Genomic DNA, 17,455 nt, shown 5'->3' on the forward strand with positions numbered 1-17,455 from the left:
TATATATGTATATGTATGTATATGTATACATATACATATATATGTATATGTATATATATGTATACATATACATATATATATATATATATGATAAAATCTCCCCCAAAGATCGCCAGGTCAAGTAAGAATTTTGTCTGTATATCCTGACTCTATCTTAACAGATTGCTTATAGACAGATCGTTTTTCACTTTAACACCTGGGAGAAAATCTAAGCTGTCTTGGGAGTTGAGCTATATTTTAAGATAAACTTTAGAGAGTTCAGTTATCATTTCCTTTTTGAAAATGTCAATCTTTAGGAAGTTTCTGTTTACATCTCTTACCCTATTTGCCTCAGGATTTTTATACTGTAGCTTTTTTTTAAAGGGGTTTTCTTTTTTTTAATTAAAGCAAATTAAAATACTGTCTAAAGGTGAGAAACTGCGTGGTCTAGGGAAACTTTTTTTTTTAATTCCAGTATAATTAATGTACAGTGTTATGTTAGTTTCAGGTATACATTACCATGATTCAGGAATTATATACATTGCTCTGTGCTCATCCAATAGATGCACTCTTGATCCCCTTCATTTTTTTTAGCCATCCCCCGTCCATCTCCCCTCTGATAACCACCAGTTTGTTCTCTGTATATAAGAGTCTAGGTTTCGTTTGTCTTCTTTTTTCTTTGTTCATTTGTTTTGTTTCTTAAATTCTACAGGAGTTAAATCATATGGTATTTGTCTTTATCTGACTGGCTTATTTCACTTAGGATTGTACCCTGTAGATCCACCCACACTGTTGCAGATGGCAAGATTTCATTATTTTTTATGACTGAGTAATATTCCATTTTATAATATATATGCCACTTTTTTATTCATCCATCTATCAATGGGCACTTGTATTGCTTCCATACTTTGGCTATTATAAATAATGCTGCAATAAACATAGGAGTGCGTATTTCTTTCCAAATCATTATTATTTTTTTCGTATTCTCTGGGTAAATACCCAGTAGTGCAATTACTGGATTATATGGTAATTCTATTTTTAATTTTTTGAAGAACCTCCTTACTATTTTCTATAGTGGCTCTACCAGTTTGCAACCATGCACTAGAGTTCCTTTATGTCTACATCCTTGCCAACACTTGTTGTTTCTGGTGGTTTTGATTTTAGCTGTTCTGACATGTATGAGGTAGTACTACTCATATAATAAAAATTATACTTTTAATTTGCATTTCCTTGATTATTAGTGATGTTGACAGGGAAACGTTAGTACTTTCACAGTTAAACACCTGTTTTGTCCTGTCAGAAATTTAAATTATTTATTAAGACTTGTATGTTCATGCCCAAACCAATCATTCATTTTTCTCTTAAAATACATGAGCTAAATATCATATATTTGTAATGATTACTGTGAAGTGGCATTTTCACATCTAGAATGGAAAACAATAATAATTTCCATAAAATTATAGATATTTTATTTTTCATTTAGGTTCTATAAATAACTTAAGAACAAAAATTGGAAGGGAAATTCTCTGACTTTTCACTGTAAAGCATGGAACCATAATAACTGCTGAATTGCAAATGTTTATCCAGGCTCTGTTCTAAGCCTGCAGGCAAACAAAAAGAATTTGAATTTCTGCCAAAGAAGATGTTAAAAAATAGCTATAGTTTGATATTGAAAAAGAAGTAATAGCCTATACAAAAAGTAAGCCTCATGACTCAGGGAGAAAACAAGTTTTAGATTGTCAGGTATAAATGGATAAGGCTGCATTTTATACAGTGATCAGTTATAGTTGCATGAGGGATAGAAATTTCACCAAAAGCTTAGATTTAACTAGAGGTCAAGTACTCAAGTATATCAAAATACCAGTTAATTTAATGTGGCTTAATGGTTAAATGCAAATAAAATATAACCTCTCTAGAAAATGTATCTAGACCTACATCTATTAGTGTATATTTTCACAAAAGCTTAAGGAAAAACCTAACTGGATAACCAGATCATTGAATTTGATTTATGAGCAAGTGTATCTTCTTTGTGCAAGAATCATTCATACCTTGGTTTGTGAGCATAATTCGTTCCAGAAACATGGTTGTAATCCAAAGCACTTGTATATCAAAGCAAATTTTGGAACCATTGGCTCAGTTGTGATATGACATTTGTGTCAGGTACTGCTCGTATTGTAAGACATTGCTCGCTTATCAAGTTAAAATTAGAAATGTTTGCTTGTCTTTCTTATGAAACACCCGCAGAACAAAGTTACTCGCCATCCAAGATTTTGCTGTATTTTATATGGTGATTATATATAATTTATTTTTATATTCTCTCCTGTCCCACCTTACTAACCAAAGTAAAAATGTCTTAGTATAATTATATCCCTTGCATTTTTGCTGGCGACACCTTCTAGTAGATCGGGCAATCTAGTAGATTACTGACCAGTGTGGGAATGCTGTATCATAAAAAAATTGACTTCTTGGAGCACCTGAGTGGCTCAGGCGGTTAAGTGTCTGACTCTTGATCTCGGCTCAGGTCATGATCTCATGATTCATGGGATGGAGCCCCACATTGGCTCTGTGCTGACAGCACGGAGTCTGCTTGGGATCCTCTCTCTCTGCCCCTCCCCAGTTTGTGCTCTCTCTCTTCTCCCTCAGAATAAATACAATTTTAAAAACCAAAAAAAAAGTTGTCTTCTCCAGCACTGACATTTTTGACCTTCCTATTCTTCTTGTTCCTCCACTTCTCCTACTACCTTTCCCAAAGAATGCCTTGAGCATCTAATATCTGGCACAGTGTTGGATACTAGAGATGCCAAGGTGGATAAGAGCTCCCTTAAGAAGCTTATTCTAATCGGGGTGTCTGAGTAGCTCAGTCGGTTGAGCATCCAACTTCGGCTCAAGTCATGATCAAGTTCACGGGTTTGAGCTTTGTGTCAGGTTCTGTGCTGACAGCTCAGAGCCTGGAGTGTGCTTCGATTCTGTGACTCCCTCTCTCTCTGCCCCTCCCCCACTCATGATCGATCTCTCTCTCTCTCTCTCTCTCTCTCTCAAAAATAAATGAAGAACATTAAACATTTTTTTTAATTAAAAAAGAAGCTTATTCTAATCTAATACATATCTGTAACTTCATTAATGGACAAAAAGGAACTGTGTCTTAAATTCAGGTGCAACTGGTTGTGTCTTTGCATCTGCTCTTTACTCACCGCAGAATTTGTCTTTCTTACGTGGTAGACAGGGACTGTATAGCAAACTACTACTCATTTTTCAAGACTAGGTTTAAACATAGAGGTTGAGTTTATCCTTCATTCCATTGCCATAACACCTTGTAATTCAGCATCTTGAAGAGTACCTGGCAGAAAGGAAATGTTTGATCAATTAATAAATGTTAAGTATTATTACTGGTTGAAGTTGATTATGTATGTCATTGAGATATTTATAGTACCTGGTGGTTGAGAAACGTGGGTGTATGTGCCTGTGCACGTGCGCTTGTGTGTATATTTCAAAGACAATACGTTAAAAGAGAAAAATTAGGAAAGATTTCATACATTGAGTGGCATTTAATTCAAGCCTTGAATATGAGGAATTATGTGAAGAGGTAGACAGATGAAAGAGGATGTTTCAAGCAGTTGAAACAGCCATGGACCAAGTAATATGCGTGGAAAACAGTAATTATTAATGAGAAAGTCATCCATCCAAAAAAATTGGAGCAGAATAGCATAGAGGTTAAAAAGGCTGACTGTGGAATTGGAGGGCTTGACATTGTGTCTCCACTACAACCATATCCTGTCATGTGACATTGGACAAGCTACTTCCCCTCCCGATACCTCAGTATTGTTATCTGTCATATGAGAAAAAGAATAGTATGGTGAAGAGAATTATAATACTCAGAAAACACTTGGGATCCAGCATGTATTGTCTACTATGTGTTGTAGTTATTGTTGAGAGTTTTAAAAGAGTTAAAACTAAAATGGACATTGAGGGCTAGCTTTTGAAGGAACTAGGAAGACATGCTGGTAAGTTTGGGGTTTATTCTTTATTTTTCTTTAAATTGTATTTATTTATTGTGTTTACATATCACATAATTTAAAAGCTACTAGGCCTTGCCTCCTAATACTATCACGTTAAAGGTGAGAATTTCAGCCTATATTTTAAGATGACACAAACATTCAGCCCATAACACCATATAAAGTGGTTATGAATGCCATTTTAAAGCAAAATTCTAGGAATATCTTTTAAAAACAGGAAATAATCTAAACATTTAATTGTTTTAATTCATGTGCAACATTTTTTAAAAGCTGATCTGTTTGTTGCTTCAGACAGTATTTTAAAAGGTTTTCTTGCCTATGATTAGAGATAATGTTCTTCAAAATAATTAAATTCCAGCATTATCTGAAAAATATTCTGTTTAAGCAAGAAAATATTACATTTTCCCTTTGAAAAACATCTTTTCTGATGTCAGTCTTATGGAGTATTTTCCAACAATAATTTGGTTCCATTTTATTTAGGTCTTGAAGGTGTTTTAGAAGCTAAAATCGTATTTTAACAAGAGAAAACTATAGAATGGATAGGTTTGGTTCTGATCCTATAATTGTCAGTGCAAAGAAACATGTTTTAATAGGTACCATAAAGAGAAAGAGATGCTGTAAGAACGGAACATTTCCTCTGTTAGGTTAAGGGAATGATAATCAGTTGAAAGCGTACTGGTCAAATTCTGTAATGCTTCTGTGTGAAGTGATAGTGGAAAGCAGAAGGTAGTCCCTTGTCAACACAGCAGAGAAGTTACTTGTATTTCTACAAGGGAAGTATTTGCTACTATAAAGTTAGGCATATTTGTGCAGAGTAGACCACATTGACAGACACAGACTTGACTCCATTTACATTGTGTGTACTAATAGGCCTTTCTTCTTATTGCAGAGAAGTATAGACAACATGGTCTATAACAAATTAATAGAAACTAACAAGGCAAAAATTATTTCATTTGCTTTGAGTTGATTCTGAGAAATGGGTGATCACTAAAGAATTGAAATATATCTAAAGTGACGTTTTAACTAATTAAAACCCCAATAATAATGATGATTGATAATAGCTAATGATTATTACCAGGTAATGTGGGAGACCCATTAAATTGATTATATCATATTCAATTATAATAACCTAATAAATTATATATTTTATCCCTTATAACTATCCATATTTTATAGCAATTAAAGTTTAGATAATTTCAATAATATGCCTAAGATCTTACTAATACTGTGTGGTTAAAACACAGCAACCTCAAGTTCAAAGCCCGTGTTCTTTGGCTATTAATATTACCCCAATCCTCTTAAATATGTTTTTAACAGTATGACCATGAATTATCTGTCATAGTTTCTATGTGTCATTGACCCTTTTCACCTGCACTTGCATTCCTGTTTGCAAATCTACCCATCTTTGTTGTTGGTTAAAAATCTATCTTCCTTTCTTTTGTTCTTCTGGAAAGTAAGAAACCTAAACTATTGAATTCGAAACTACTAAATTTCTTATTGACACTTTATTTTCTAATAAATGTACTTGGGTTTTTCTTCTTGTTTTTGTCTTTTAATCTTCTTAGGATTTTTTGACCTAGCTCAAGCGATAATAGCAAAGTGATGTCTGAGAACACATTGTAAGGCCAAGTGCTTGTAAATAATAGAGGATAATATTGGGTTGAATGCATGCCAGAAACTTCTACTCTTCTCTAAAGTGTCTGAGCAGAATATGTTGAGCTTTAAAGGGATTCCATCTATTTGAAAACTGCAGTTTCTGGAAGCAATTTATATATTCTTAATAGCTTTGCAACCTATATCCCAGAGGAGCCTGATGCCATAACCTTAGTGTTATTGAACAGTGGTGGACAGAGTGTCTTTGTTTTATAAACAATATAAAAAAAAAAAAAACCAAAAAACAAATAACAAAATCCTAACATCATATACTGCCTCAGAAAGTTTAGAGTGTAAACTTGGGTTCAGCTCAGTACAACACAACAGAGAACAGGCAGAGAATGACAAGTATGCCTTATAGTTATTGTATCTTGGAGGATGGGTGAAATTTGGGGAGTACTTAAGGGAAGCAACAGCTACAGACTATTCAGTAATATTCAGAGCAATAATATAGGGCAGTCTAGGAAATTACTTGTGATACAGCACATGCTATACATGCTAAGTTGTAAAAACCACTGCCAATTTGGGGGAAAAAAACAAAAATGACAAATTTAATGAATAAAAACAATATATCATTTGGCTAAAATTTTCAATTGTGGATGTATGTATATAAATGAAACTTGTAGAGTAGTCAGATGTCCTGTATTTAGGGACTCTTCTAGAAGAAAATGAGCAATATTTATTGTACATGCAACTTATATATACATTACATAATTTCATTTAATCCTCTCAGTTTATCCTATGTAAAATCAAGAGAGTGGGCCTTAATTTACAGATGACGAGACTGAGGAGTAAAGAGATTTAATGGTTGTTTTCAAGTTTGCACATTAATTAGTAATGGATCAGGGATTCAAGTACATCATCAGAGCTGAGAAGAGTCAAGATAGCATGTACAATGTGCTTAGAGAGATGGTTGGCACACATAAGTTCTTATAGCAATCTTACTATTATTACCTAGTATTATTACATAGCTTAATTAAAGGAGATTTTTCTCCAGTTTTCCCTTTTGTATAGTGCACACATAAAAGATAGCCACTATTATAAGAGAATTCTCTCTCTCTCTCTCTCTCTCTCTGTCTCTCAGCAGATTCCATATTAATGTTTAGATAAAGCCTCTGCTGTGCACAAGTTATTGATTATTTGATATTTTCTGTGTCACAACATCCAGACATTCCCCTTGGCCTGGTTATATTGTGTTTAACCATCTCACACACACCTTATGTAGGGGACCATTTCTAACCAGCAGAAACAACAAAGAATCGCTGAGTTAGAGGTATTCTGAAAGTTTAATTAAGGACTTATCAAATAGCAACTCCCTTGCCCATTTTCACTTTAAAAAGCTCTCAGACTTGTTATTTGAATAAGTGTTCAATTCACTTAAAGAGGAACTTAAAGGTAGAATCAGGAAGGGGACAAGTCAAAAGTAAAAAGGTTAGACTGCATTGCCTCAATCATTTTAGATCAACACGGTGCTGGAATAAATTAAAAAGCAATCTATAGCTTTTCCATCTAAGAATTAGTGCAGGAAATAAATCCCCTTTTCACAAAATGTTTTTCATCTAAGGATCAAAAGTCCCAGCTATTTCCAGTAGCAGCATCTGTTGCTTTACCAGTTTCCACAGAGATGAGCTCGTGTTGATTTTCATCACATTTGTTCAAGCTTGGAATCTGGTTAAAATACGCAAACTGTCACAATGCCAATTAAGAGTTGCAATCATATAGTACCCTGTGAATAATGCCATTCACCTGCATTTATTTTGATTCAAACAGCATTTCCAATTATGAATCTAAGCATGGGTTATTTTTAAATGACTTAAAAAATGACTTAGAGTAAGAAACATAAGATAAAGTATTCTACAAGGAAGAATACTATGATACACACATGTTCTTAGGAAACATATTATCTTTACTTTAAATCTTTTCAGCTGAAATCTGTGTTTGGCTTTTTCAACACCATTTTGGGTTAACGTGTAAAAAGAAGTCTGTCAGTTGCATGTTACCTTAGAACATTGTCTAAACTGCAGATTGACCATCGTAGACATTTTTCCGTTTTCCACCTTCTAATACTTTAATATCATTATTCATATGTTGACTGGATATTAATATTGTAAGTTTAAACCAGATTAAAAAACTGATGTTAGATACAAAAATACTGATTGAAAGAGATACATGCACCTTGATGTTTATAGCAGCACTATCAACAATAGCCAAATTATGGAAAGAGCCCAAATGTTCATCAATTGAGGAATGGAAAAAGAAGATGTGCTAAAAATATACAATGGGATATTACTCAGCCATCAAAAAGAATGAAATCGTTCCATTTGCAATGATGTGGATGGAACCCGAGTATATTGTGCTAAGTGAAATAAGTCAGTCAGAGAAAGACACCATATGATTTCACTCATATCTGAAACTTAAGAAACGAAACCAATAAACATGAGAAAAAGAGACAGGCAAATCCAAAAACAGACTCTTCACTGTAGAGAAAAAAACCGAGAGTTACTGGAGGGGACATGGGTGGGGATAGGTTAAATGGGTGATAGACATTAAGGAGGGCATATGCGTTGAGCACTGGGTGTTGTATGTAAGTGATGAATCACAAAATTCTACTGAATCCAATATTACACTCTATGTTAACTAACTAGAATTTAAATAAAAAACTAAAAAAAAATTTAAAAACTGTAATGCTGTTGAATTGGAAATGTGTGCATCTGTGTACCTATATCTAATGAAACTGTAAAAGAAGGAGCAGAGGAACAAACATGAGCCAAATGCAAATATCCTTGGTATAATTACCAAAGTATTGTCATGGTTTCAGTCACCTTGCTGCAGGCCTTTTTAATAATCCACCCCAAGCTTCTACACTCAGTCTCCTAAGCTATTGGAGATACATGGATGGAAACTAAGAAACTCTAATATTTGGAAATATGAGCAGTGTATCTTTTTCTAGATTTTAGAACATTTTGAATGTTTAATGGGTCATTATTCCAAAAAGAGAATTGCTATCTGATATCTAGCTATTTGTAAATTTAATTTCCCATACTGCTGATGTGGGGCAAACTAGTGATATGTCAAAACTCCCCACTTACATTAATGCATTAACACTAATTTTCGGGAAGAACAGGAAATGGAAATGATTATTACTATAGAGCAGTAAACCCAGCAGTCATTATTAAGCTTTGCCTTAAATAGCAAGCGCTGTTCTGTGCACTTGTCCAAAGCTCTCAATTGCTTTATGAGATGATGTTTCTTCTCTGCTTTGTAGAAGGGAGAACTGAATCTCAGAGAGTTTCAGGTATTTTTTCACATGCTACTTAGTGGCATGAGGTAAATTATATCCAAGTAACATTGAATTGACAGCCAAATTCATAATTCATATCCAACAACGAGTTCAGTCTGAAAAGAAATTAGTTTAATTTCACATAGTAGAAATAAATCTCCCCACCCTACTTTTCTGTCAAAATCCTCCACTGGCATTTGAGTAACAATGCTTATAGGTATCTTTATGTGAACAGATGCTTGAAATACCTGTTTACATTGTAGATGTCACTGTACCTTCAGCACCTTATTAGTATTCAATATCCTGTTTCCCCAAAGTGAAAATTCCATAAGATTTTATTTCTTCCATGCTTCCCCACCATTTAATTTTTTTTTTTTTTTTTTTTTTACTTTTTTTCATTGACTGCTGATAACTACCCAGGAAACAGCTCAGGATAAGTAAGCATTGCAGATTAGCAATGTGGTATATTATAAAGATAAATAATGGGACAGAATGTTGATTTTTTGTTTCATTTCCTTTCCTTTCCCAATGTAAAAAATGTCACTAAAATGGAATGAACTAAGATGGTGATAGTAACTGGATTTTGTTTCAGTGTTTACTCTTTTGTTGTTACAAGTAACTGAACAAAGTTTATGTCTGAATTTATATGTCTGAACTCTTAATATATACATCCATTTGTAATGACCAGAGGACAAACCTACAAACCTATGTTACACTGAGTTATATTTACTATATGCCCTTACTTCAGATAATTCTACCCACCATCAATTTTCAGTGGCATAATTTTTAAAAGTTAAAATGGGGCTGTGAAGGAAGTACTGTCACTTAACAGTAAATATATATTTATGATTTTTTTCTTTTCTTTTGAGAGAGAGAGAGCACATGAGCAGGGAAAAGGGGCAGAGGGTGAGAGAGAATCTTAAGCTCCACACTCAGCATGGATCCTGACATGGGGCTCAATCCCATGACCCTGGGATCATGATCTGAGCCAAAATCAAGAGTCAGATGCTCAACTGACTGAGCCACCAAGAGCCCTCTGATTTTTTTTCTTAAATTTATATTAATATCCTGGGCTGGAAAAATACATAAATTATGAGAGTGACTGCTTTGGGAGAGAAACTTAAAGGTACTTTTTAAAACAAATACAGGGTACTTATTTATTTTATTTTTCATATCTTAATGGATAGGAACATGGATAGTTGTTGTGTATTATAATTTTTCGTGATCTTTAAACTATTCAAAATAAAGTCAAGTAAATATATCAGGAAATACATTTTTTAATCTTTTCTGAATGATCATCTGTAAGTTTTTTTCATGAAATACAGGCTAGAAATTGAAGATACAGAATGCTACTGTGTGTATGTCTATAGTACTTACAAATTACTCTTTAAACTAATTTTGTTATCTCCATGTATAAATGTTTCTGAGGGCTATTCCTGATAAAATGTTGATTATGAAGACTGGTATTTGACCAGTATGATGTTCACCATGACAGTTAATTTGATAGATTGTTTAGAATCGGTTTCCTAACTAAAATATTAGTGACACAATGGCAGAGTAAAAAGAACAATATCAACCCCACCCCACCCCCCAGAAATTAGAATAATACTGTGCTTTCTCTATAGCTTCCTAGATCTGTGCCCAAGGAAGGTCAAGATCTATTTCTCTGAGTGCTGTATTTCTTATCTTTAAAATGGACGTAAGAATATCTTCTTTTTTAAAAAATGTTTATTTTGGGGAGAGAGAGAGAGAGAGAGAGCATGGCCTGAGCAGGAGAGGAGCAGAGGTTGGGGGCGGGGGGACAGAGGATCTAGAGCGGGCTTTGTGCTGACAGCAGTGAGCCTGATGCGGGGCTTGAACTCATGAACCATGAGATCATGACCTGAGCCGAAGTCAGATGCTTAACCAACTGAGCCACCCCAGTGCCCCAAGAATATTTCTTATTAGGATGATCTTAAAGATTAGAAATAATAAACAGAGTGCACCTAACACAGTGCCTGAGATATGATAGGTATTTATTTTCTGCATTTGTTTCTTTAAGAAGGATCTGGAAAAGGATGGTATATAAGTGTAACAGCTGCTTCTTTGGTGATGCATAGCTGACAATAGTTATAAGGCAAGATTTTGTAAAGATTCCAGGAAGAAATTATCTTCAATATGGCTTTTCAATTATGTACTTATCCTTTTTCTCAGTCTTGTATGTATGATTGCTCATCAAGGGAAAAGACAGAATATCCCTTTATCCAAATTACTCCAGGCTTAACCCCAATAGAAATTATTTATAAAGTGACAGAGAGAGAAGAGAAATGTAAGCAGAAAGGCTGTCATTATTTGTTTAAATTATTCTTAATTATTACAGAAATGCATTTTTTAAATTTTACACTTTACTAGCCTAAAATAGAAGTCTGATAGTACAGGTGAAAGAAGGTAGTGGATTTTGCAAGTTACAAAAAGTTCTGTCTTCTGACTGAAATGAGACTGAAGTTTGATAACATGTTTTAAATGTATTCATGTACTTCTCAGTCTTCACACTTCTAATGAATATCTGAGGTTGACTGATTTAATAGTAACCCGCTCTAAATATCTGATTTACGAAGACAACACAGTTGAGTAAATAAGAGTGGCATGATGTAAATGATATCCAAGTTAACATAATATGTAAGTAGCAACATTTTATACCTGATATCCTGCATCTGGTTTTAGAGATTCCTATAGCAGGAATAAAATTTGAAACATCACATTGACACAGATTACTGATGTTAGCATGTAGATTTCTAAGACTTGAGCAAAAGTTTATGCTGGCCTGAAAAGTCCAGAAGAGTAGGACCACCATGATGACTTTTTATTAACCAAGATAAAAATATTTTCAACTTTTATTAACTTGGCAAATACTTGGGATAGTTCTCTTTGCTCTCATTTATTAAGGCATTATATGACACCTTTTACATTTTTGTACATGTTACTTTATTTACCGTGCTCACAACAGTACTGTGATGCAGGGATTTCATCCTTTACAGAAGAGGAAAGTGATACTCAATGAAGTATCTTAAGAAGTTTACACAGTGGTAAAGTTTGGATGCAAAGTTGGGTTTCTTTCATATATCACATGGCTTCTTGAGCGATAGAAATGATTTTGTTGTTTCTCCCCTTCTATCAATACGTATGTTCACATATTGATGTCATTATTACTTTTGGTTCATGGATAAAAAGCAATGAATTGTGCCTTGATATGTTGCCCCTCAAACATGTGCAGTAAAAGTGCCCTGTGGTTTTCACTGGAAGAAAGTGTATGTATCAAAACTATTAACGTATTGAAACTTCTCACGTGTTCCATTAGTCGGTTTATTTAGATAAGAGTTCAAACGTAAATAGGAAAGCAAAATGAATCCCTTCGGTCAAACTGGCGTTGCATGTCTGCGCACTGTGCAGAACTTATCACAGGTTTTCTTTGTGCCCCATAGGGATGACTTGTCAAGCTCGAACATCTTACACTGAAGATGAAGTTCTTTGGGGCCATCGTTTTTTTCCCGTGATTTCCTTAGAAGAAGGGTTCTTTAAAGTTGATTACTCCCAGTTTCACGCAACATTTGAAGTCCCCACGCCACCTTATAGCGTGAAAGAACAGGAGGAAATGCTGCTTATGTCGTCCCCTTTGATAGCACCAGCCATTACTAACAGCAAAGAAAGACACAATTCTGTGGAATGCTTAGATGGACTCGACGACATGACTACAAAGCTTCCGTCTAAGCTGCAGAAAATTACTGGAAGAGAAGACTTTCCCAAAAAACTCTTGAGGATGAGTTCTACAACTTCAGAAAAAGCCTACAGCTTGGGAGATTTGCCCATGAAACTTCAACGAATAAGTTCAGTTCCTGGCAACTCAGAAGAAAAACTGGTATCTAAAACCACCAAGATGTTGTCTGATCCCATGAGCCAGTCAGTGGCTGATTTGCCACCAAAGCTTCAAAAAATGGCGGGAGGAGCAGCCAGGATGGAAGGGAATCTCCCAGCCAAATTAAGAAAAATGAACTCTGATCGATTCACATAACAAAACACCCCCGTAGGCATTATTTATTGTTTGATTTAGTAATAGTCCAATATTTGGCTGATGAGGTAATCCTCGAAGGAATCTGAAAGGTACATTTTTCCCCAGTCATATATGCATATTTGAGAACCCTTTCTTCCCAAGTATTGCCACTGTGCAGAAAGCAAAAGTTGTGTAAAGGGAGGACACCGTAAGAAAGTTCTTATTAACGGGCATGTATTATCACATCAAGCATGCAATAATGTGCAAATTTTGCATTTAGTTTTATGGCATGATTTATATATGGTATATTTATATTGTATATTCTGGAAAAATATATATATATATATATATATTTAAAGAGGTGGTACTCTTCACGACATTTCTAACATATGTATTAAACCAAACATGAGTGGATAGCTTTCAGGGCGATAAAACTATATATATGTGTGTGTATATATATATCTATATATATATATACACACACACACACACATACATACATACGTACATATATATCTGATAAAATTGTGATGTTTTGTTCAAAGTTGTAGTTCTTGTGCATGTTTACTTTATTAGGCTAGGAAGGCTTCTGGCATTAATTATTAATACCAAATATTTTAGCCTTAAATTATTTGTCATTTTAAAATCTGATTTAATGTTTTCTGCTGTTTAAGGTCCTGGGAGGTTATCAATTGTACTTTATATGAGGGAGTCACACAAGTCTATGCTATTTATGGCCCTGCATAAATATAACCATTATATTTAACTTATAAATTTTAGAGCATACCATCAATATGCTAAAAATTTCTTAGGATTTTTAAAAGTTGCTAGTACTAGGGGAAAATTGGTTAATTTGAGAATTGGTCCTTTTCTGGACTACTTCAAGTCTGGAAATCTGTTTTGTATATGATCTAATACAAATATGAGCTCTGAACAAACGCTGAATCATTGTAATCATCAGTAGCCAACTTATACTGAATATATCAGAATCTGCTTGAAATTACATAATTAATGGTCCCTGTTTCAAACTGAGGCAATTGGTAACATTTTCACTCCTTTTCTGGAAGTTCTGTCATTTTAAAAACCAATAATTTATTCTTGAAGAGATATGACAATACAATGAAACAGATGATAAATATCTATGCTTAAAATATGTATGTCTAAATGAGTCTCTTTTTTAATGATGTTATCTTGTTTGTGGCATTTATTGTATCAGGACAGACCTTTCTTCTTCACCTGGGGAACCTATCCCACCCCATGCCTGTCACTGGGTTCAGGGAGAATGTTATGTATATACCTGAGAGAATTTTTAATTAGATGAATTGAAGATATTTTACCCATGTGGGCTTTTTTGTTTATTTGTTTGTTTGGTAAACAATGATTTTATTGGTGTCTTGGATGCCTGGCCTACCAAAGTAATTTTAACAGTACTATTTTTCTAACCCCAAGGTCTGATATTTATTACTCATTAGTGGAAATAAAAACTATTGCTCAGAAGAACACCTACAAAATAAAGATTTGGAATGCAGAGATTTTTATGAAAATTTATAAGTGCTCCTTATCAAAATGTCATAGATTTTCCTTTAGTTTTTTTTTTTTTTTTTTGTTTTTTTGGTTGGGGGGTGGGGGCATTGCAGTGTAAGTCTGTCCAGAATTTAGCTATTTCTCCTTATTAATATCTAAATCCTTAATGCCTGGTTTGGGCTCCCATTATTTCCCGTTTTTTTTTTAGCAATCCTGTGATGATTTTCTCACTGGAAAATTATTACGTCAACAATTTTATCGTTAACTACAATAATACCTTCTGGCTACCTCTGTATCAACCAAATTCTGTAGGTGCAAACAAATCCCAGGGAACTATTACTGGCAAAATGATCAACTTTGAGCATTCATCCACTGTGCATAGAGCTAGTTGTTCTACCCCTTGATCCCATTCTCTAGGTATAGGAAATGAACTAGCAGAGAGAGAAGGGGGTCTAGGGGGCATGAGATATTCATTATCAGTGGAAGAAACTCCATAGATCATTTAGTCCAAACACTTAAAACTAAATAGAGCCATAATTTAATTTGGAGAGTCATTCTAATTTGTCTTTGGTACCAAGGAAAACATGGACCAAAAAATGAACTCTCTGAATGCATTTCACACATTCATTCCAGAAAATTTTTGCATGTCTTTTATGTCCTAGGCCATTTTAACTCCTGGACATTTGGCTCTAAGGGGAGGTTGCTGCCCATTTGAACACTGACTATTGGTAGGAGAGTGGGGGGAGGGCGGCTGCGGAGACAGAGGGAGCACAGATAAGATGATTTCAGATACTCAAACTAACAGTTTAAGGTAAGGAAAACAGAATAACAAGATGGAAAATGGGTGTAATAAGAATTGATTATCTTAGAAGAGGTGAGCGGCTTAGGGAGGGAGTGATATATTTCAACAGAAATCCAATTGATGAGAAAAAAACCACGGTTGCCAGAATTAATTTTTCTTAGTGATGCTACTTCTTTATCTTTTCCACATATGTATGGGAAAGGTATGATTTCTGCATGTAATTGCAGTTTAGCCCGTATTGCTAAGTTGATCTGAGGTCCCAGTTTACCAGGGAGAGTTCCAGTTTCTACCTGTTGTATCTGTGTAATTAATAACAGCACTCCCTTTCACTCTTCGAGTGTCCTGATTTGGATGATACATTATATGGTGACTCTCCATTTTTGTTGAAACTAACTAAATTATGAAGTCTGATATATTTGGATAAAAATAAAAAATTGCTTTTTCTTCTCCTTTTGCTTATTTTTTTTTATGCTGATCATTCCAAAAAAGATCATCTCCGTTTCATCTATTTCATCCTGGAGGACTTCTTATCCAAGCGATTTCATGTAACATTTGTTCAATCTGTATATGACATGTTTTCTCAGCAGTGAAAACTTCTGCATTTTATTGACTGAATAAAAAATAAATCTCTGGTATTTCCATTTCAGGAAGTTATAAGAGCTCAAATCAAAGAGAATAAAAGTCAACTGAAGCCAGGATAATTGTCAGCCCACCAATGTAGTGACTATTGGAAAACAAAATGTAATGTATTCATTGAACTGAATAACTCTACTTAACAACTGGAAATTAGTCCCTTTTGTGGGATTTTCATGGTATAGCTCCTGTCATGGTAAAATATTTCATTCTATTTATCAAAATGATGTGAATAAAAGAAATATGATTATTTTGATAATGCTTATCCTCATTTGAAATATTCATCCTTCTCAGCAATATGTGAATACAGTTTTGTAAATATATACAAATTAAAAATAAGGATATTTTATCATTAGTTATTTTTGAAAAATTCTTATGTGCTTTTAAATTCATCCGTATATGGCTTTAAATACTAAGAAATGTATTTAGTTGTCTCAGTACTAAAAAGCCCATTTGTCTACACAGGATGGGGCAAAAATGGATTATTTCTGTTGGAGGAAGAGTGAGATTATGGGGAAGGTGGCCTATCCTCTATCCGATTTATGAAAAATTCCTACAATTCCATAGTATGCAGAGAGTTCAGCTTGACTGCACAGCACATCTGTGGGCTCTACTTCAGAATTTGTGCTTAAATTACATTGTACATCATCTTCAAGTTAGAATCCAACTAATTGCATTTTCTGGCATGCAATTAATAATTATTTAAATGTGCAAGGTCATTTAGGTTACAAAAATACAAATTCATGTATTCAATGCTGCAAGTTCAGTTTTATAAAAACTATATTAAACTTTCAAAACATGATTGGGTTTAATTTTTACAGTGTGTTCATCATTTTTTCCACTTTCCAACAGTGAATTACTCATATTCCTTGACTTGGGTTGTTTATCATAAGCCTCTTACCTCTTAAAAGACAATGATTCAATCCATCACAACTCATTCCTTGAGAGTTACTTTTATTTTTGCTCTTCATTTGTGAGATGCTTCAGTAATATGGAACTTGCACAAAGTAATGCAGACTGTTTCAGACGTGCATTTCTTGTAGGGAATCTTCATGACCCTCCTGTCCTTCGCTGAGCCAGTGCTTCCAAAGCCGTAGTAAGTAAAGCAATCAAATACATCGTTTTCCTAATCTTGTTTAAATATCAAATCCCCCTTTTTAAAAAGTGTTGAGCTACTTTTCCTGAAAATGTTCCTTTAAAAAAACATGCTCCTAATTTTGAATCAGACAAGTTCTGTGATATGTAATGTGTCCAATTCCCTGGCACCTCATAGAATTAAGTTAAAAAACCACGTTCCCGAAGCTTCTGGCGTAGTGAAGTTCAAAGAATATACTCCTCATCATTCAGTAAGTAGAATTTTTTTTTCTCTAAATTCTGCCTTTTTTACCTGAAAAGTTGCCTTGAAATCATGGCTGTTTCAGAATATTTGGGCTGTGTCTGATCAATGGATGCTGCAAAGGACAAATACGGGAAGGCCAATTAGCTCCCAATTGCTGACTAAGCACCTCTAGCCCCTGCTTGTCTTTTCCCAGCTCCCGGTGTCC

At 34.3% G+C, this 17,455-nt stretch overlaps 1 protein-coding gene across 3 annotated transcripts in view; it reads left to right on the forward strand.

The window, feature by feature from the left end:
• Positions 1 to 16,167, forward strand: part of KCNJ3 (potassium inwardly rectifying channel subfamily J member 3) — a 154,308-nt gene extending 138,141 nt beyond the window's left edge. For 2 of the 3 annotated variants that reach the window (XR_005790300.1, XM_040475115.1), the window contains one exon: positions 12,387 to 12,418. Coding sequence is in view for 2 of the 3 variants with exons in the window: in XM_040475115.1 (XP_040331049.1) it covers positions 12,387 to 12,392 (6 nt within the window). In the remaining variant the exon portion in view is untranslated. Of the gene's footprint in view, positions 1 to 12,386 lie in introns of all 3 variants that reach the window. The other variant, XM_040475114.1, reaches the window with a different exon arrangement.
• The last annotated feature ends 1,288 nt before the right edge of the window (positions 16,168 to 17,455 follow it).

The sequence above is a fragment of the Herpailurus yagouaroundi genome, unplaced genomic scaffold (assembly GCF_014898765.1).
Source record: "Herpailurus yagouaroundi ecotype Mexico unplaced genomic scaffold, PumYag 140, whole genome shotgun sequence".
Lineage (NCBI taxonomy): Eukaryota > Metazoa > Chordata > Mammalia > Carnivora > Felidae > Herpailurus > Herpailurus yagouaroundi.